Source organism: Cricetulus griseus, chromosome 5 (assembly GCF_003668045.3).
Source record: "Cricetulus griseus strain 17A/GY chromosome 5, alternate assembly CriGri-PICRH-1.0, whole genome shotgun sequence".
Lineage (NCBI taxonomy): Eukaryota > Metazoa > Chordata > Mammalia > Rodentia > Cricetidae > Cricetulus > Cricetulus griseus.
The window spans coordinates 53,708,732-53,729,885 of record NC_048598.1 but is presented as its reverse complement, the minus strand read 5'-3'; the positions used below and the strand labels follow the sequence as shown (position 1 = coordinate 53,729,885).

The 21,154-nt window shown below is 49.8% G+C and overlaps 1 protein-coding gene and 1 long non-coding RNA gene across 5 annotated transcripts in view; one reads left to right on the top strand and one right to left on the bottom strand.

The window, feature by feature from the left end:
* The window catches only part of Nav1 (neuron navigator 1), a 253,151-nt gene that overhangs the window by 95,119 nt on the left and 136,878 nt on the right, over positions 1-21,154 (bottom strand). For 3 of the 4 annotated variants that reach the window (XM_035445545.1, XM_035445544.1, XM_035445546.1), the window contains 2 exons: positions 8,534-8,636; positions 4,018-4,383 (listed from right to left, as the gene is read on the bottom strand). In XM_035445545.1, the coding sequence (XP_035301436.1) occupies positions 4,018-4,383; positions 8,534-8,636 (469 nt within the window). Of the gene's footprint in view, positions 1-4,017; positions 4,384-7,694; positions 7,841-8,533; positions 8,637-21,154 lie in introns of those variants that run through there. The other variant, XM_035445547.1, reaches the window with a different exon arrangement.
* The window catches only part of LOC103163026, a 35,097-nt gene continuing 20,990 nt past the window's right edge, over positions 7,048-21,154 (top strand). The window contains exons 1-3 of the long non-coding RNA XR_004770267.1: positions 7,048-7,541; positions 8,383-8,918; positions 19,326-19,432. This is a non-coding gene — a long non-coding RNA (uncharacterized LOC103163026). The remainder of the gene's footprint in view (positions 7,542-8,382; positions 8,919-19,325; positions 19,433-21,154) is intronic.

Below are 21,154 nucleotides of genomic sequence, written 5' to 3'. Positions count from 1 at the left end.
AGAGCAGGCCCTGCACCCCACCTGGACAGCACACTAGAACTGACCTTGTTGTTGGTGCACAGGTGAGCCAACTCTGAAGGCATGAGAGCAGGACAGCTGACACCCTGCTCCCAACCCCTACCCCCCAATACCCCCTAAAGCAATCGGGAGAGAGAGCCTTGCACCTCACCTGGGCAAAACAGTAGAGCTGGCCTCAGTGGTGTGAGTGTGGATGAGCCAGACCCAAGGGCCTGAGAGCCGGAGAACTGGCCCAGTTCCTTGCTGCAGGCTGCATTAGATGACCTAGCTGAGGCAGTGGGGGAGAGGTCGCCTGGGTAGTGATGAGGAGGGTAAGCTAGCAAGCTGACCAACTCAGCCACTACCCAGGCCCAGAACCAGGGCTATGAGGTAGCCCACCCCAACATCCACCTCATCTGTGATCTCTAGGAGCATGTGAAGGGAACAAACCTACAGATCCAAAACAGCAGGATCTCCATGACACATGACAAGAACAGGATATCCAAGAGGAGCCCCAGTGAGAGCCCCATTATCAGTAGTGTAGCAAAAGCCAGAGGCCTTGAGCCAATGAACACTGGAAGTAAAGATGAATGGACTAAAGGGTAAACTGTGTGACTCAACAGGCCACACTACAGCTTCCACGACAAGATTCTTCTCTCTCTCTCAATCTTTAGTTTTGGTTTTTCTTTTAAATTTTGTTTTGCTTTGTAGGGGAGGTTGCAAGGGCAAGGGGCAGATGCCACGGATGGGGAGATAAGTGGGATCAGAATACATGATGTGAAATCCACAAAGAATCAATAAAAGTTAAAAGAATTAAAAAAAAAATAGTTCTAACCAGATGGTGATGCACGCCTTTAATCCCAGCACTTGGGAGGCAGAGGCAGGCAGATCTGTGAGTTCAAGGCCACCTGGTCTACAGAGTGAGTTCCAGGATAGCCAGGTCTACACAGAAAAAAAAAATCTTGATAAACAAGTGAACAACAAAATGTTCTAAAATTGTGCCTCTGCTGTATACTTCACTAATTTCAAACTCAGTTTTGAGTCTGTGACCCCTTTGGCAGTGGTGTCAGAGCCTTTCTCAGTCTGCTGTGCCCACGTGTTGGAAGAATGGACATCTTCAGTTTGCTGAGTGATAGGCTAGGGAGCCACCTGCAGCAAGATAGGGCCAGGAGAGCTGACCTGAAGCTCAACACAGCTTGACGAGAACCAGCCAGAGGACAGTCCCCATGGGATAACTGACAAAGGGTGAGAGTTACTGCCATCCATCGTGGCTCACGTGGACAGTCACCCAAGGGGAAGGTAGAAAGAGGCTCACCAGCCAGCTGCTCTGCTCAGGTGGCCCAGCCCTGGGGATGCCTGGGAAGCAGAAGTTTAAATGTCTGATGGGTGAACAGGAAGGGTCCAACCCATCTTATAAATGGAAAAACAATCTTCTTAGGAAAGTGACTTAAAAAAAAAAAAAAAACCAACTCATATGGGTGTTTTGCCTGCATGTATTTCTGCATATCACAAGTACATTGGTGCTGGAGGTGAGAATAGGGCTCAGATCCCCTGGGGCTGGAGTTACAGATGGTTGTGAGCCACCATGTGGGTGCTGGGAATTGAACCCAGGACCTCTGGAAGAGCAGCCAGTGCTCTTAACCACTGAGCCATCTCTCCAGCTCATTTTATAAATGATAAAAATCTAGCTGAGAGCCACAATGGGGATGAGAGTACTAATGGAAGCTGAGGAAGGGCGGCTTAGGTGTGCAGGGTTACCTAAGGGTTTCCTGGAATCCAGCACACCCTGCTTTAACATAAAACCGCAGTCTGACAACACTTAACTGAGGAGCGGTGGTGTGCACTAAAGTCACTGGGCGTTATGATCTGATTTCCTTCAATGCTTCAATTCTTTCCTAAGCACATTTAGGATGGCCTTCCCGTTACGGCCCTGGACAGGGACTCAGGGACAGAGAACACTTAAGACTGGGGTGAAAGTTACCACTAACTGACAAGTGAACATAAAAGACACATATGAAATGACATATAGCTAGCTTTGCAAGTTATACTCTCATCTACTTGGTGAATATTGTCATATTAGCCATTTATCATGTATTCTCCATGAGGACTCCAGCCTTCCTTGGCTTCCCAGCTGTGAGGGGAGCAGAGAGGTTGAGGTCTCATTCATGTCAGTCTTGGGGACTTTGTTTTGGCTTAACTCAATCAAGGTCATACTCGTTACCCAGAGGAAAGAGGATAAAAGGTGGGGGCTAAATGCTGTCCATTAGTCTGGGACTCTAACAACAACAGTCCTAACAGCTAACACAGTGAGCAATTACACTGAGCCAGGAATTATACTAAGCCTTTTACATATATTAACCTTTTTTTTCTCTTCATACCAGGCCATTCATTGCATTCAGTAGGTAGACAGATTAAAATATAGAGGCTAAGTAGCTCAAGCTCAGACTGCTAGTTAATGCTAGAAGTCCTACTACTTTCTTATAGTGAGTCTCTCCACATAGGGGTCCTGTGCCTTCCTGCACTTTGGGGATGTTAGTGGGGGTTGTAAGAATGCTGCTAGATCTGGGGGCTCCCTGAGGGTGAGGCCCTGCCAGTCTTGGAATTCCCTAGCACAGAGGCAGCCACAGCTCTGAGCCCTCAGCCTTTACGCTTCTCTCTGCCCTATGGGCTGGCACATCAGGGGACAGGGACCTGATATTTCCACACAGGCACTTCCCAGGGCATATGGTCTGTTTGGAGCAGCTTCTCTGCCACCTTGGCTCTCCTTTCTCCCCATGAGAGGCTGTGACCACAGCAGCAGCTGGGGCCTGAATACAGCGTGACTTCTCCCTATCCCAGCTCCAGGCTGGCGGATCTGAGCATGAGGTCGGGCTGCCCCTGGGATCTGCCAGGCAGTAAACAAGCCATTCATGCGTCAGTTGTTTTGCTCCAGAGCAGCCTCATCAGCTGGACAGACCCTGGTCAAACCTGCCAAGTTTATCCCCATGGGTGGGCTGTGGGCTGGGAGTGGTGGATGGCCTGGAACTCAGCTCAGCCTTTTCCAAGAGGCTACTGGCCATGCCCTTGAAGCTGCAGGGTTTTGTTAGGAGTGGCAAACTCTGGCAGTATGATTTTAGGTACCTGAGAGACAGGGAAAGGGCTGCTGCTGCTGTATGGAGTATCTTAGGAGTGGAGACCCCAGACAACCATGAAGGGAGAATGGAAGTGGTAGTCTGCTGAGAGACACCCCAGAGAAGTTTCCAGAACCATACAGCTCTCCGGCCTCAGGGCTTGAAAAAGTTGGTCAGAATACCCGGAACCCCAGCAGTTCAAACTCTTCCTGTTCTCTTTTCACTTCCAAGACAGCCGTATCTGTCCAAGTATTCTCTCCAAGTCTGCCCTGTCTATTATGGCAGAAAAGATAAGCTGAGGGTCCCTGGGGGCTCCAAGGGCAGGAAAGAGAAGGCTTAACAGACTGGAGTAGGGAGAAGGGTGTGGCATTATGGGTAGAAGAATTGCAGAAGCAGAAACCCAAGGATATAAACCAAGGGCTGAGGTCAGGAGGCCAGGAGCCCCAGGCAGAGGAAGTAGAGATACCACCTCCACTGTGTCTGATCTGGAATTTCATTCAAAAGGTGTTTTCTCTTAGTGGGTAGAAGGAGGTGACATTCTTAGCCTCTTTTTGCAGATGTGGAAGCAAATTAAGGTATCTGCAGTTTACCTAGTTTGCAGAAGAGCTGGGCCTCCAAAAGGTTTCCAGGGCTCTTCTGGCCACACTTTTTGGAGGATAGGCTCAGGGAGGAGAATAAAGGCATACCTTTATGGACCAATCAGCTCCTCTGTTGTCAGCCCCACCCACCATACCCTCCAGGATAAGCCACATCGGATTGCAGAGGCAGTCACAGCAGTCGCAGCATGCGCGATCGCCCTCTGCAGACCCCTTTTGTCACAGCACAGCAAACCCATGCTGAGGTCCCCATCCCACCTGCTGCCCTCCCATGCCTCCCGCACCAGCTGTCCACCCCCCCCCCCGGTGCTTACCCTGTTGTGATGTCATCATCCTCCGTCATGGTCTTGCCCATGAGGTCACTGTCACTCATGTAGCCGGACTTGAGGTCCACCTCATCAGAGTCCAGGGACTCCACCAACTCCAGGCGGGAGATGTGGCTGAGCTTGCTAGGGCTCCGCATAGGCATCGTGTGGGAGTAGTGTGCGCGTTCCCCATGCATGTACCAGGCCGGCGGCCCCTCGGAGCGGCAGCTCCCCCCAACAGACGGTGCATCGCCAGCCTGCAGCCGGGGGCTGGACTGGCCATAGCGCCAGGAGAGAGGAGAGGAGCGGTTGGAGAGGCTGGACACACTTCGAGGGTTGGCATCATCGCTGTCGTAACAAGTCATCTCCAGGGAGCTGTGGAGAGAGCAGATGACATAGACTTAGTCCTCAGCCCAGCCACTCTGTGCCTTGTCCCCTCATTGGGATGCCCTTCTGTGGGAGCTTCTAAGTGTATGTCCTTGGTTATAGGCTATCTCGACTGTCAAGGGACAATGAGCCTATGTGGCCAAGTCAGAAATTCCATACACACCTAAGAGACTATGCTGTGAGTGTAGCTTGTGTTTAATACTTTTTTTTGTCATTTTTTTTGGTGGGCCAAATGGCCCAAAGAAATAAACTAATCTTGCTGGTCCATGGCTTCCTTATCAGGGAGGTGGGATCATGCCTACCCTATGGAACGTTTGTAGAGTTGGGAGGGCTGCAGCCATACAGATCTGACTGGGCCTGACATGTAGAAGATGCTCACCCAACCAGAAAGAGCCAGTGAGGCCTGGTGGGTCTGGAAGAGTGGAGACTACTGATGACCAGAGCTCAGAAGGCCTTGACTATTCAATTTGTTGAGGGTGTGGCCGTCACCTCTGTCTGTCAATAAGCAAAGGACCAGCTTGATTCCTGGGTACCAGATCTATGAAAACCTAAAATCGGATGTGGAAGGTACAGGCAAGCTTGGGGAACCTGAGATATGGAGCAGGCCCCATAGGCCTGGGCATCAGGGGAGGAAGCAGGGCCTCCTCAGGGAATGGACATGGCCTTCACTGGGTAAAGGAGAGGACCCAGGCAAGCAGACAAGAGGTACAGGACCATCCAGGAGCCCAAAGGCTTCAGGCCACCAGGCCAGGACAAGGAAGCCACCGGCAGGCTACTACCAGAAGCCCTGAGGCTAGAGACCCTGGGGCCTTCTCTCACAGGGCCAGAGAGGAAATACGGCTGAGATCTGGCAAGAATGGTTATCAGGGCTTTGGTTCAGGCTGGGATTGATAAGTTCATGCAGTCTAGCAATGGCATTACTCCAAACTACTTTTGACCCTTCTCTGTCACTTGGCCTGACTGAAGTCAGACAGGGTTGAATCAATGACATGAGCTACATAGACTACCAAAACTGGGACATCTGAGGCAACCTATGGCTAGACAAGAGGTACACAAAGCCAAAGAATCTTTGATCTGTGACCACATCCTTTCACAAGCCACTCTCAGGGTTGGGATGGGAGGCAGACATTGATTTATTATTATTATTATTATTATTATTATTATTATTATTATTATTATTTTATAAAGTGCTTGAAAAAAGGAAAACCCTTTAAAATGGTCTCTGTTGAATTTGAGAAAATGTCCTTCCTGTTCCTCAGCAAAATTGGAGGTGTCAGTGGTCCTGAAAAACAGCAGGACAACCAGTGGCTTTGAGTACTCCCAGATGGCCTACACCATCTTTCCCTCTGGGTCCATCGGTCCCAGAATCCTTTGTAGTTCTGCACAGCTTCTAGTTACTGTGGACCTCGACACCATCTCTTGGGGGAAAAGGGAAAACCCATGATGGCAGGGAGGCCATGGCCACGGTGTAACTCAAGTCTCAATGCTCACCCATTCATAGTCTAGCGCTCCACAGACCCGATGGCTGTGCTGAAAGCAGTAGGGAATGTCTCACCACAGAGGAGGGTCAAGGCCTCATACAGTAAGTGCTTAACAAGAATAAGCTGCCCATGAAATGGTGATTGATGATGACAGAGGAGGAAGAAGAGGAGGAGGAAGAAGAGGAGGAGGAGATGCAGCACCAGCAGACCATGGTGAGAGCATGGAGGTATCCAGGGGAGCTGGTATGGGCAGTTGGTGTCCACCAGGGTAGCAAGCATATGAGGAAGTGGGGGTTCCTCACTCAGTTCTGTCTCTGGTCTAACCTCTGTGTTACCCTCTCAACATAAAAATGCCTCTTCCCCTATTTTGAGGCTCTACTTTATTAAAGCACCAAAATCCATCTCTAGATCTCAGTGGAAAGAGTTTCTAGCCCAGAACTGATCTCCTGACCTCTAGCCGGTGCCCAGCTCTAGGCTGGCCTCCCTGGGGAGGTCAGTTTTGCTTCCTCTCCAGCCATAGTCCCTACCCCAGACTCTCCTCGCTGAGGGAAGCATACCTACAGAAATAGAGGAAGTGAGTTTCCAAAAAGGAACTGAGTCTAAGTCACCCTGTGGATTCAAGGGTGACAGCAACCTTGGCAGATGTCCCTCCCTTGCACCCTGAGGCCCTCGGGGATAAAACTGTTTTGTTTTGTTTTTCTGAAGCTTGGTACCCCACTCTGTATGGACACAAAGTTGCCCCCATCAGCCTGTGGGTCCAACAGGTGCATCTTCTCCCAGGTCCTCTTCCTAGACTGGGGACTATATTATCACTCCAAGGTGCAGGGAAAGATTGATTGATAGCATGTTTAAAAAACAAAAGAGCCATAAAAAAGCCAGGACACTGGTGTGGTCCAGAAGTAAGATAAGCCAAAGGCTATGATAAGTGACCCCTAGTCTATGGTAAAAAGAAGACACAGGCTCTTGTTGGTTCTTTCTTTTCCATAAAGGGAGAGAGGAGCCAGAGGCCCCAGGGCACTTATCTCAACCAGTCATCAAGGGAAGGCTTTAGGCTTCCCTTCCCCATGCAAGCAAAATCTTCCCTACTTTCCTGGGGCCTCAGGGCAGGCATCGGGGCACCAGGAGCCTAGAGCAGCTGCCTCTGCCCTGCTTCTGAGGGTGAGTCATTTGGGGTGGGACTCTTAAGCAACTCAGCAATTCTTGGCTTCTTTGGCACAATCCTGGTGGGTGACTTGGCACTGAGAGATGTTCCAGAAACTTCCTTGGACAGCGGGGTGGCGGGGAGGAGAGATGTTCAAGATTTAATCTATAGGTGGCTAAATTGCTGGGTCATTCAGCTGAGTGGGAGCCCCGCTCTACCTGGGTTCCTGCTTAGGGCCTATGGAATGGGACAGAGACTATTCTGAGGCCCCTGAAGCCACACTGACCACTTCTCCCCAGACTCCCTTGATTACCTCCTGTTTAGTCGTCAGAGAGATGCTTAGATGTCTGGGAATAAGAGCCTGGTTTTTCAAGGCAGGGATATGGATGGGGATGTGGGAGGTAGCAGGAAGTAAGAGAAGGAGAAAACACTCAACAGGAGACCCAGGGCTGATGGAAGAAAGCCGCAAAGACGAGGATCAGCTGCAATCGTGGGACTCCCACCTAGACCGAGATGCCTGAAAGGTAATGGTTCTCTGACATTCAGGGTACACAAGCATGTCTTGATGCTCCTCTGACAGACCACGCCCCAAGCTACTACAAGTCCTTTTCCCATTAATTCTATGTCCCAGCTTTTGCAGTTAGCTTTCTATCATCAGGCAACAGAGAGGAACCTACCTCCAGTTCAACTGAGGAGGTTTCAGCCCCTAATACCCAGGCTTCTAGCCTCCATATCCACGCCTCATGATTTCCCAGTCTTGGCTGCCTGCTCACCTCCCTCCTCAGAACTTAGCTGGGCTCTGTCCCCCTTAGGGCTGACAGTATGAGCTCATCTGAGCAGCTCAGGGAAGCCCAGAGGAACTGAATGGGAAATTCTGACTCACAGGGGCTGGGGCCAGAATGCTGCTCTAGGGGAAAGGGCTGTGGGAGAGGTGTTACCCTACAGGCTTGGGGGTTTCTGTGAGGGTTGGGGGACAAGAAGGATATCATGGGGCTGATTTTGTGGGTGACAGTATGTAGACCCTCCCAGGTACTTGGCCCTCCTTCAGGAGTGATGGAAGTAGCCAGAGGACACTGACTGGCAGAGGATTGAAGATCCCATGTGTTGGGAGGTTCTGGGTTTTAGCATCCCAGAAGGATGGGACCTGGGAAGTGGGAGTGGTGTTTAGTAAGCAAAGTCCTCTTAACAGATGAGGAGACTAAGGCCCAAGGAGAGAACAGGTATGACAGCCACCACCTGGGCTTCCCACCCCTACCCAGTCATTTTCATGGTGATTCGGATAAATGAAATCCCATGCTCAAGCCTAAGCAGAGACAAGACTGCATGGGGCTTCTGCTGAGGTGTTGAACTCCCCTTTCCCTGCAGATTGACAATGTGGGGATCCAAACACCTGTGTTCACAGGGGCCAATGCCATCTGGCTGGCTTGGGATGCTTATGTGGCGATGTGGAGTGACCCAGAGGCCTTGCCCTCCAGACCCAGGGAGAAGACGTCACCAAGGGCAACTCAAGCCTTACCTGTGCGTCACCTGGGAGCCTCGAAGGCTGGACATGGTTTCTTCCAGGTTCTGTCGAAGATCCAGAACATTCTGTACTGTCCTCTTTCTCTGTGACTCCGGATCTGGCAAGGAGAGCAGAAGGAGCTGGTGAATGAAGGGAACTGGGGGCCAGGGAAGGGGAGCCAGACCCTGGGGCCAGCCACCTGCTTCTTCTGTTCCCCAAAGATGACCAACAGAGCAGGTACTATTAAAGGCTTCTATATATGCCCCAGGCTGGCTGAAAGCCCAACCCTGACAAGGGCTGCAGACAGGCCACTGCACTCCCCCCCCCTCTCTGAGTGACTGCCACTACCTCTGGCTTTGGTTTTGGGAGGCTCTTCTCACAGCAGAGGCAGAAGTTACAGGTAAGGTTTCCTGTGGTGGAGTGAAATGAAATACTCCCCTGAAACCTCCTTTGAAACTCTGCTGGTATGTGCTTAGGGCCCTTAGAAGAGCGGTGGGCAGTGCTTGGCTGTTTCCATGGTATAAATATTCCTACATGGCCAGTTTCAATCCATCAACATGTCACTGGCCATTATTCTGAAATTCAGTGAACATGTGGAGTGGCTCTGTGGGAGTCTAGGAGGCAAAGCCTCCTAAAGGTGAGGTGGCTGCCTGGAGCTGGAGATGAGCAGTCATTTTCTGGGACACTTTAGATCCTATTCAATAGTTGGAATCCAGACTGTGGAAGAAGCATGGGTGCGGCCAAAATCTGGACCACTTTGCTCTTCCTTGGTTTCCGGGCAGAATGACGTTAGCCTGGACCGATGAGAGCCTCTGTCCATAAACAAAGCTTCATCCTTTCTCCCTTCTAGGATGGAAATAGCATCCAAATGATGCAACTCAAAGAACCTTCCTCTCCCTTCTATAGACTTAGCCAAAAAATCTTTATCAAATACCCACTTGGGACTAGGTGTGGTGGCACAAAACTTTGATCCCAGCACTCATGAGGCAGAGGCTGGTGGATGTCTCTGAGTCTGAGGCTAGCCTGGTCTACATAGTAATTTTTAGGTTAGCTAAGGTTACATAGTGAAGCCCTATTTCAAAAAAGAAAGACAACACAAAACCCATACAAACCCCAAAATAAATAAAAATAAAACAGCAAAGACACCAACAGAACTTGGTACCAGCGCTGTGTTAGGCCCTGCCCCATGGTTTACCCTTTACTATCACTAAACAGAACCCAGCTTCCCCAATCTTCCTCAAAAGGGAATATTCAGCAGTCAGTGACAGAAAGATGACAGTGGGACAAGCCCTCTCTTCCCTCCCTCAACCCTTCCAGCCTTCTGGGCAAGCCAACCTTACCCCCACTCCCAGCCCCAGCCTCTCTCCACCCACAGACTCAGCGGGAGAGCAAGCTCCTTTTGGCTGCCAAAGAGAACATTTCCGAATCCCATAAGAGGTATTTTTTTTCTCAAGACTGAGCTCAGGCTGGCTGGCTGTCACTGGATGGCTGGCCAAGAGAGGCTGGGTGGGGTGGCAGGGCCATGCTGTATGGCTCTCCCCAGAGCCTCTGAGGCACCTTCTCCTTGGTCCAGCTCCAAACCTGGGCCCAGCCATCTCTGTGTCCCTCCCTTGGTGTCTTGTCCCCCATTCTCCAGCTTCTCATGGCCAGTCCCATGTACACACCACTCCATGGTGGTGTCAAGGAACAAGGACAAATGGCAGGCCTCCATGCCTGCCATGGTCTGTGCTCTGTCCACAGCCCTGGCATCATTTCTCTGGCTGCCAGTGCTTGTTTATCCTGGCATGTGTTACCTTGTGAGCTGCTCCATGGCTTTAACTGGTGTCTTGCCATGGGACACAGGGTCAGAGAGTTTACACCTATATATTTTAACATTTAATCCTCAAGTGCCTATGTGGGAACCTAGAACAAAGTGCCAAGGAATGGGTTTCCCAGGAAGGCGATGCTTTCTATGGTTTTGACGGAAATGATCCAATGTACACTCATCTCCAAAGTGTGTTTCCAAAGAGGAAAGTGACTGAGAGTAAATCAGGGACTTCTTGGTGTGCCCAGTCCTTTGCACACACCATCCAGTTGAATGCTTACAACGTTTTTGGGAGATCTGTGCTATTGTTCCATTTTACAGATGAGAATGCTGATACTTCGAGAGATCAAATAAATTACTTGAGGCTGCACAACTTGCAGGTAGCACAAGGTAGAGCTAGGGTCTGAAAGAAACTCACTTCTTTTGATATAAGACACAGCACCCCTATATCAGCAGTGTCATGCACAGTGACTGTATACTGTAGCATTTAATGATAACTGTATACTGTAGCATTTAATGATATCCGAAGAGTTAATGAGTGCAATTATCATTTTTAAAACTATGTATTTATTTTACATAGCTCAAACTACCAGTACTTTTCAAAGAAATTACTGATTGTCATAAAACAGATTTCCAATGAAGAATAAAAAGAATACAAATTAGTGTAAGAGAACATTTTTAATGTTTGTTTAATTTTGCAATTTTTTTTTGAGACAGAGTCTCACTATGTTTTCCTAGCCAGCTTGAAAATTACTGTACAGACCATCTGGCCTTGAACATTGCAGAAATCCTCCTGCCTCTGCCTCCAGAGTGTAGGGATGAGGGAAGTGTGCTGCCCCAGCTAGCCAGGATGTTTATTGGATTACCTTTAGGTCTTCCATTAGCACTGGAGGTCACTGCCACCAACAGAATCAAAGGAATATATTAGCTCACGATCGCTTCACCCAGACCTCTTAGGAAGAATTTGGATCAAGTTATCGGATGCTATAGCCTTGTTCTGAGTGGTGTTCTTGTTTTTATCTTTGTTGCAATTATCATTTTAAAAGTGTGTGTATGTGTGTGTGTTTGTGTGTAGTGGTTGGATGCTGTGACATTAAAAAAAGGTCCCCTCTTTTTAAGGAAAAATGTTGAAGCTGTACAGTCAGCCAGCTTCATTTCTAATTCTCTGGGTCTCGGGGCACAGCAGGGCATGATGGGAACGAAAACGAACCCACAATCGAGGTAGTGACAGAGAACCATATATCAGCTCTTGATGTGTCAGTCATGGTGCCCTCTTGTCCCAGTACCCTCAAATCCCTCCACCCCAACCCCTACATTTTTCCATATTAACAGAGTAGAATAGGGCAGCCCCCTAGGGCTAGACTCTTCAAAAAACCAGAGACAACTAGGTCCTTGAAATGGCTCAACCCAGTCCTGTGTGTCACAGAGAAAGTAGGATGCCAAGGTGCAGGAGCACAACCAGCTGGAGATGACAGAGGCCAAGAATTATCTGCAGCCCCCAGGGTGGGCTTAGGGGCGGTAAGGAGTTCAGGACATGGCTAGAAGTAATGGGGATTACTGGATCTGTTCAGGGTCCTGGCTGGGACACTCCTGAAGAGGCTACACCCTAGAGCTCCTTGATGCCTCAGCAGTGTCGCCTGGTGGTTATATAGAGTACGCCACCTTGTGTTTCCACAGCGCTCTCTCTCTCTCTCTCTCTCTCTCTCTCTCTCTCTCTCTCTCTCTCTCTGTGTGTGTGTGTGTGTGTGTGTGTGTGTGTGTGTAAAGGTCTGGCTGCCCTCTTGGGAAGAAAGATACAAGAAACCGAAACCCTAGGACTTACATGCATATAAGGACTGGCCACTGAGACCCAAGAGGCTATAGATACTTTATCCAGTTGTATGTGTATATGGAGTTTGTGTTTGAGTGTGTGTGTGTGTGTGTGTGTGTGAGTATGTGGAGTGTGAGTGTGTATATGTGTGTAGTGAGTATGTGTGAGTGTGTGTGTGAGTATGTGGAGTGTGAGTGTGTGTGTGTATGTTTGGGGGAGTCAGTAATATTCACACTTCTGATCTCCAAGGCATTTTTCAGTGTTCAGATTAAAAATATATTAGCTGTATTTGCAAAAGAACTCAGTCCTGTCGGATATTGGTGGCACACGCCTTTAGTTCCAGCACTCGGGAGGCAGAGGCAGGCGGATTTCTGTGAGTTTGAGACTAGCCTGTTCTACAAGAGCTAGTTCCAGGACAGCCTCCAAAGCCACAGAGAAACCCTGTCTTGAAAACAAACAAACAAACAAACAAAAACAAACAAAAAAGAACTCAGTTCACCTCTTCCCCTCAAGCACTCCAGATCTGTACCCTGCCCCACCTCAGCTCCCAGACCACAACTAAGCCCACAAATAAAGGGTGCTTCGTCCTCACTGTGTCCAGTGAGAGTGAAGGTCTGGGAAAGGGTGGAGGGATTTGAGGTACTATTTGCTCTATGAAGACGTTAACATAACCTGAAAGTGCTATACTTTACTGGTTAAGTCCTGATGTCTTGGAGGCTGCCTCCCTGTATCTTGGTCAACAACCCTGTGGCCTCAGCATGTGGCCCTGGAACAAAACAGAGCTAAGCTGTGTCAAAGATGGAGGACTCTCCTGCCGTTACTCTGGATGTTCCAACTTCTGTGGCACCTTTGTGAACATTGCAGCTATATTTTTGCAGAACAGATTATAGCTCTAAGGATGGAGTGTGTGTGTGTGTGTGTGTGTGTGCGCGCGCGCGCGCGCGCGCGCGCTTATGCCTGCAGAGAGTATCTTGCCCATTCAGTCTTACAGCTAAGGATCAACGAAATGCCAGTAATGCCAGTGACTATATGTTTGCCATACACGAGGCACGATGCGGGGCATATGACTCCATGGTATTCAATTTGATTCATCTTATCTGTTTGGATTCCAAACCCCTGTTCTTTCCATCATGATACTGTGCCTCACCAAGGTGTGCCAGTTCTGCAGACACACACATGACTCCCATTGTGTGACAGGAAGGTGACTAAGAAATTTGCCAGGAAGAGAGGCAATTTGAGCGTGAGAAGGGAAGGCCCAGGGGCCACTGGGAGGGTGATATGAGTAGCTTCCTTCTACCTGCTTGGCATCAGACAGGGGGACAGGCCTCCCAAGGATGATAAGACTGAGCAGCTGCTAACCTAAAGATGTGACACTGAGAAGAAACTGACTCAATTTGGTGTCAAGAACGCCATTCTTAGGCCTGTCACTGTGGAGCACAACTTTAATCCTAGTACCAAAATGCAGAGGCAGGTGGATCTTGGTGAGTTCCAGGACAGCCTGGTCTACATAGAGAGTCCCAGGACAACCCAGCAGGGTTGACCTTAAACAGGCCACCTCATCTTGCTGCAGTTTTCCTTTCTGCTAAATGGGGAGAGGAATGGTCTCACCTGGTCGGGATATAGCAAGGCTTAAGGACCGACAGCCTTAGCACCGTGCCCGGCACATGGCAAACTTCCTGGGACTGTAGCTCGGATATGGATCTGGCAGAAGGCAGAGGTGGGTGGGCACGGGGCTGGAACTCCCCACTCTCTGTCATTCACAGATGGGTGGGACCAAGCTGTTGCTTGGTGAGGCCCTCACACCTGGGTCTAGGGGCAACCTTGCTTATGCATCATCAAGCCTGGGCTGTTTCTCTCAGAGCTAGTCTTGCCTGTGGGGTACACTTGGCTACAGGGACTTGCTCAGGCCAGAAGGCTAAAACATGATATAGCAATGTATAGCGAGTCTCCATCCAGCTCAAGGTAAAAAGCTCCAACAGAGTCAGGCAAGTTCCGGGAGAGGAGGCTCAGGGGGATCCATCACCCAGTACTCAGATTTCCCCACATTCTGTGAGGTTTTAATTATTAGCCAGCAATTAAGTAAATTGCAATGATTGACTGGCAAACCTTAATTACTTCCAAAGTTTCAGAACCCACACGAGCGGTGTGGGACCAGGGCAGGGCAACTGAGAACTGAATGGACACCTCACCTCTGGAGTGGCTTTTGCTGAGTGGCTGGGTGAGTTGCAAGCCCCCCAGGATGGGCAGACGTGAGCCAAGAGGGGGCCTGAAAGCATCTGCCAACCTATGACATTAAGGACAAAAATGACCTCTCCTGTAAGTTCACAGAAGGGAGTCAGGGCTGCTGTGACTCCTGGCCTCAACTCTTTTTTCACCATCCCGTGCTGTGGGCTGGGATGGAGGCTGAGATATATCTGCAGAAGAGGTAAATCACAGCCAGAATTAACCACAGGGGACGGCCTGGGCCTGGATTCATGTAGAAATCCAGGCCAGCCTAAAGGACCTGGAAACAGGAGGGACTGAGCCCCCCTGCATCTGTTTCTCTTTCACAACCCCCTCTCAACAACTCTCTGGAGGGAGAAAATTCCCTGACCCTATTGATCCCAGCACATGGTTCAGATCTTTACATTCTGGAAAACTATCACAATTTCAGCTTCTAAAAAGAGTCCAGCTCCAGCCACTGGGCCACTTTCACCCACTGCAACAGTGGAAAAAGACACTGGGGACTTTCCCCACATGACTGCCAGTATTTGTTGAGCAGTACTTTGTGTTTTAGTGGGTCAAATGTCTCTGGGAATTGGAATCTTTTCTTCCTTTTCCTCCACTCCAGGACATAAGTCTACCAACTCCAGCAAGAGCAGGAGGCCACCCCAGTGCACTCCTGGTCTAAGGGCACATTCCAGGGTACCCCAGAGGTGCTCAAGTTAAGCTAGGCAGTTCTGTAGGGTCTGCACCAGTCATCTTGCACTGGAGTCATTCCCACCCCTGCACTGTCCTACACCGTGGCGGGGAAAGTGTTAAAAGCTGACAGGTGACCCAGTATACAGATCTCCTTTGCCCTAGGGTAGAGCACAGCAGCTTGTCTGAAGGGTAACTCCATCCCTTCCCTATACCCCTTTGCAAATCATCTGTTGACCCCAGAGGTCATATAAGGATGCTGGGTGGGCAGGCCTCCAGGCCTGCAGACACTCCACTGTCGTAGAGCACGCAGGCGGGGACTATTTATTCTGTTACTAATCCTATCATTCCACTCACCCCCCCCCCCCCCCGCAACTTAAGTCACAATATTGTCAGAGGAGGCGTCACCAAACCCTGCGGTGAAGCAAATGCTATGCTTGTATCTGCTCAGCACTCCTGCTCCCTAGAGCCACTCCCAGGGAGTTTCTCTTTACCCTCGAGAACCACACAGGCAGTGAGTGGGCAGGCTGGAGTCCTGCTGGGTGCTGCACGAGGCACCGGAAAGCCAGGACTAAGAAATGCATTGGCCGTATGGGGGTGTTATACAAGAACTAGGAACTACAAACAAATCTGGGGCTAAACAGAGAAGTGGGCATAGGCATTACAGTCTGGAATTGCCAGGCAGGAGTTTCCCCGGTTCATGGGCAGTTTTAATTTTCAATGAGGGAAAAATCCCAAGGGGACATACCAACCAGCTGTGGAACCTGGGTAAGTGACTACTTCTTGGGCCTCAGTTTCCTAGTCTATAAGTAAGGGAGCTGTGTAGACAACACTTAAATTCTGGCAGTCTGGTCCTGTGCTCTCACATAGGTAGAGGACCCCTCCCCACCAGCTTGGGCTGTCTGATCTTTGTGCCTGGCTGAGGTCTGTAAAAACTCCTACTTTTAAACATAGATGCCAGGGTGTCACCCCCAATTTCTGGTTCAGCGGCCTAGAGGAATCTGTTGTACTGCCAGATACTAAATCAGGTGATGTGATTGGAGGGTCCTATTTTGGGAAATCCTTGCATTTGATTGCACGCTTTGAGAACAGGATACCCCTCAAAAGACTAGGGCTCAACATCCCTGTTCAAGGTGATGGGGAAATACCTTTGGTACAAATCGGCTCTCTGTTGTCTGCTACATCTTTACGTTTCTGGTAAGACAGCCACCAAAACCTTACTCCTCCATATTGTAGCCAGGGGATGCCAACCTCATTCATCTTGTCGTGTCTCTATGCTTGTTGCAGAGAAGAACCACACGGGGGCGCTATGGGTCCTTGGCCGCCTGCAGCCTTGCTGATGCCGCAATGCTGCAAGATGGGCAGCTGTCTGGCTCTCTGGCTTGGGAGAAGCTGCCTCGGCATTCTGCTTAGGATTGCTTCCTTGCAGGCTCTGCACTCCTGGGATAGACATGCTTCTCCATACCGATAGCCCCCTGTCCTGGCTACGTTAGCACACTTGGAAAAGAGCCTAGCGTCGGCATCATCAGCTTTGCTGAGCCATCTACCCAGGCAGTACCTACCCTGTTCCTGGGGACAGTTTAAGAGTAGAGCCTGATCTACAGGGATTATTCAAACCAGCCCGAGGTAGAAATAGGCTCTGAATACCCATGGGCCTTTGGCAAGCTCATATTCAGAGCCAAAGTTTGAGAGAGAATTCAGCTTGCCTTTCAACTCCAGTACCCTGGGTAAGTGGGTGGGTTTCAAGTCTGTTCTCTGGAAGTCTCACTTCTGCTCTTTTAAAGTGTGCTTGAAGCAGGTGGCTTTCCAGGGGAGGTGGGAGGACAGGCTCCTTCTATCATGCCTCATCAATGTCCTTTTGGAGAGAAAGGAGATCCCTGCAGTGATCTGAAGGCAGCAAGGGAACTCCACATGGTTGGCTGCAATGGGAGTGTGGCTCAGCTTCATACAGCCTGGTGTACAAGCACAGCCTTGGCAGAGAATTTGGGGAGGAGGTAAGCTTACAGGCCCAGGGGACAGTTACTTCTCAATGACTAGCACTTACATCCCCTTGGGGAAGCCCTGGCTAGGTCAAGGATAGTGAGTACTGTGGGCCAAGGGACCAGAAGAGGGCTCCGGCCTTTAGCCCTGTTTGCAATGAGTATTAGTTGTAATGTCCCTTTTCTTTTCCTTTCTTTCTTTGTTTTTTGTTTGTTTTGTTTTGTTTTTGAGACAGAGTTTCTCTGTGTAGCCCTGGCTGTTCTGGAACTCGCCCCATAGACTAATCTGGCCTCCAACTCAGAGATCTATCCTGAGAGTGCCTCCTGAGTGCTGGGATAAAAGGTGTACACCACCATGACCTGCTGGGTCTATCTGTTTCTATTACACTTCTAGAGAAATCCTACTACCATCCCTTTTCCTTTGACCATCAGGTTTTAGGATAAGAGAGGATTCTAAAGATTTGATGCTAGGCTGGGCTTGTGGGCCGGCCTCCAGCAGAGGATGGACTAAGCATCTCAGCCACACAGGCAGGTGGCTCGATACTCAGGGCAGGCCCAGACCCTCCTGTCTGGTGAACCTCAAGATTTACTGGAAATGTTTCCTATTTTAACAATGCCCAGAGCCTTCATGTGACACCCCTGCTCAGATAATGTTGATGATGTCTCTTCTGCAGCTGCGGCTGGGAAGCCAGCGTGGTTGTTATAGCAACAGTGTACGCAGCAGTGAAAACCATCTGCAGGCAAGGAAGTGGGGAGAAGAGGACGGGGGTGGGGTGGGTGGGGTGGCTGGACTCAGGTGTGGACGGCACTCGAGAGACATGGGCGATTTCTGGGCATGGCACTAGTAATACTAGGTGTTGGCTAACCCTTCTACCTCTGGAACCAGGTACTATTCTAGAAGCTTTATGTATACGAGCCCTTTTCAGGTCATGACAAACCTGGGCTGATCCATTTATTACCCCCTCCTTTTTTTTTTTTTTTTTTTTCTGAGACAGGGTTTCTCTGTGTAGCCCTAGCTGTCCTGGAATTTGCTCTGTAGACCAGGCTGGCCTCGAACTCACAGAGAACCTTGTGCTTCTGCCTTCCCAGTGCTGGGACTAAAGGCATGCGCCACCACTGCCCAGCTATTACTCCAGCTTTATTTTTATAGCTGAGAAAACTGGAGTTCAGGTCAGCCAAGTCTGCTGTCCAGGATGATACAGTAGCACATGGCAAAGCCAGAATTAGAAGGCAGATGGTCTAGCCTTGTCTAATCCTGGAGCCACTAGCCAGAGATAGTAATGATGATGAGGGATGATAATCACATGCTATAAAATCTACCTTTTTAAGTATATATTCCCGTGGTTTTCAGCACATTTGTAATCACCATTCACATAATTTCAAAATATTTTTATCACTTCCCTAATAAGCCCCGGACACAGAAGCATTCACTTGCTATTCTTTCCTTGCTCTAATTCCTGCAAAGACTGGTCTACTTTTTGACTCTGAAGACCTGCCTTCTCAGGACATTTCAATGAACAGAATCACACACTGTCACTTTGCACTGCCTTTTCAAAGTTGCTCCATCTTGTAGCATGGATCAGCCAGTCATTCCTTTTCGTGGCCAAATAATATTCTACTGTATAGATAACATTTGCTTATCTATCCATCATTTGGTAGACATTTGTTTCATCTCTACTTTTTGCCCAGTATGAATGATGCCCTATGAAAATTCATGTATGTATGGACATCTGCTTTTATTTTTCATGAGTATATGCCAAGGGCTGAATGTTGGGTCATATGGTAACGCGTGATTAACATTTTGGAGAATGCCCACAGTGTCATCCAAAGTGTCTGCACTATGTCTTACTCCTATCCACAGTGTGTGAGAGTTCTGGCTTCCACCCAGCCTCAACAACATGTGCTATTGTCTGTCATACTGTGGCCAGCCCAGTGTGTCAGGCTGTTTCACCATAGATCTATATGTGTTTTTCTAATTATTTAAGAATGTTGAATACCTTTTCTATTTGAATTAATTAAACTTTAATTTCCCCAGTTGCATCAACCACATCTCAAGCACTCAACCGTGACCTTGTCATCCTGGCTACTTAACTACTGCAGCCCAGCTACAAAGTGCTCCTAAAGTGCTAGGCACGTGCAGAAGTCGGAGTCCACTAGAGTGGGACTGTATAACATAACCAGCTCTTTCTCCAGATGCTTGGCACACTCCCTGCCCCGAGACTGCCTTCAGTCTTCTAGCATCAGTCTCCTAATTGCTGGGATTACATTGTGTGTTGCTACACCCAGCTCTTACACACAATCCCGTCCATTTTACAGGTGGAGCCATCTTCAGGTTCCCAGGGTCCTGACAGTGGGGCGCAAAGTGGGTCTATCAGAAACTTGCCAAGAGCATGACTGGACCTGGTGACAGACAGTAACAGAAGGTAAGAGCCAGCAGTGCTCGTGGCTGCCTCTCACGTGGCTCTACCCCCATAGTGCAGTCTCACCCGCAGGGCAGGGTCTCCCTTAGACCTGCTCCTGAATGATGCCACCCCACACCTGTCCCTGGAAGTGACTCAGTCAAGATGATGCAGCCTGTGATCTCAGACCACGCCTGACAATGGAGAGTATAGAATTGGTTTTAAAGATTTTGAGGGGAAAAAACTGGGGGCAAGGTTCGGGCCATGAGGGGGCTGCCCCAGATAAAGGGGTCTCAGCAGCTAAGGAAGCTAGGCACTCCTCCAGTTCCCTGAACCCAGTGCCACCCACACAGCATCTGATATGTATGACAGCAGCCTCAATGCTGGCTGACTTTAATGGTGGGCTGCTGCTCAAGGGGCTTGAGTTCCTGGGAACGCCTTCTGTGTCACTGATCCTCTGCTGCCACCACCAGGGACCCTCGGGTTCAGCCATCTGCCACTATCTCCAGGGTGACCCCCACTGCCTTAGACAAAGGCTTGGGAGCCCCCATTTCCCCCATCCCAGGGCCTAGGCACAAGCTAGAGTAGTAAGCTGTTAGCTTTAAGGGAGACTCTCCATTGTAAGGCAGAGAATCCCATGGTGAGGCAGAATAAGGTTTGCTGAAGCGACGTGTTCCTGAAGACAGGCAGGGATGAGAAGGAGGGAGACTATTTCCTGAGTGTGTTCTGTGTGCTGCACTTGGCCCTCAACACGGACAGACATTTTGTCCTTGGAAGACAGCAATCCTGTGGGGATGAAAATAATTATCCCCATGTACAGGTGTCTGGTTCTGAGAGGCCAGTAAACTTTCCAAGGTCACACAGTTTATGTAAATGGCATAGTAGGGATCTTAAAGACCCAGTGGGTCTTTGAAGTTCTCACTGGCTTCTTCCTAAATAAATTACCAATGCCAACAAAGACAACCTGGCTGGACACTGGAGGCCCTTCCTGACTGGCGTTCTGGAATCATACTCCTCACAGGTCACAGGATGAGGCCTGTCCTCCACTCTGGGATGAATGAGATAAAACATTGCCAGGAGACAGGGGAGTCATGGGCCACCGGCCAGGCCAAGAATTCTCTACCTCCGCGATGCGGGGCCGCCAGCCAGTCTTGTAGGCCTTACTGGCAGCCACTGCTCCTGTCTAACACTTACTTCCTCGAGGGAGTCCTTTCGCCCCAACTGGGCTTTGTCCCAGCTCTGCAACCTGCAAAGCTTCTGGCCTTAGAAGAAGCTTCCTAGAACGCCTGGCAGGCAGGCTGTAAGGCCGGCCTGCTTGCCAAGCCAAGGCCAGTCCCTGCCTGCACACCCTGTCTGATTCCCTGCAGCCTGGGAACCTGGGCCTCCGAAGCAGAGCAGAGGAGGCAATATCTTCACTGGCTTCCCTTTCACAGGGAACATCTTGGGGAGGAGGTTGGAGGCCCAGTGCTGCCCTGACTAGCTGGCCTCTACCCCGAGGAGCCTAGGGGATCCTACAGCTGGAGGGAAAGCACCTTTAGCTCGAGGACCAGACTGGGAGCAGAAGCTCCGCGTCCAAGTCACCGTGTCTTCTGGGGCCTATGAGCAAGTTGGTTAGTCTCTCTGGGCCTCAGTTTCTCCTGGGAAAAAGCATCAAGCCCATTCCTACTCTGTTGAGAGTGGGGGAGTGGAGCAGGGAAGACTAGAAGGGCATGTGAACTGGCATTTGCAGAACCAGAGGGCAGTGAG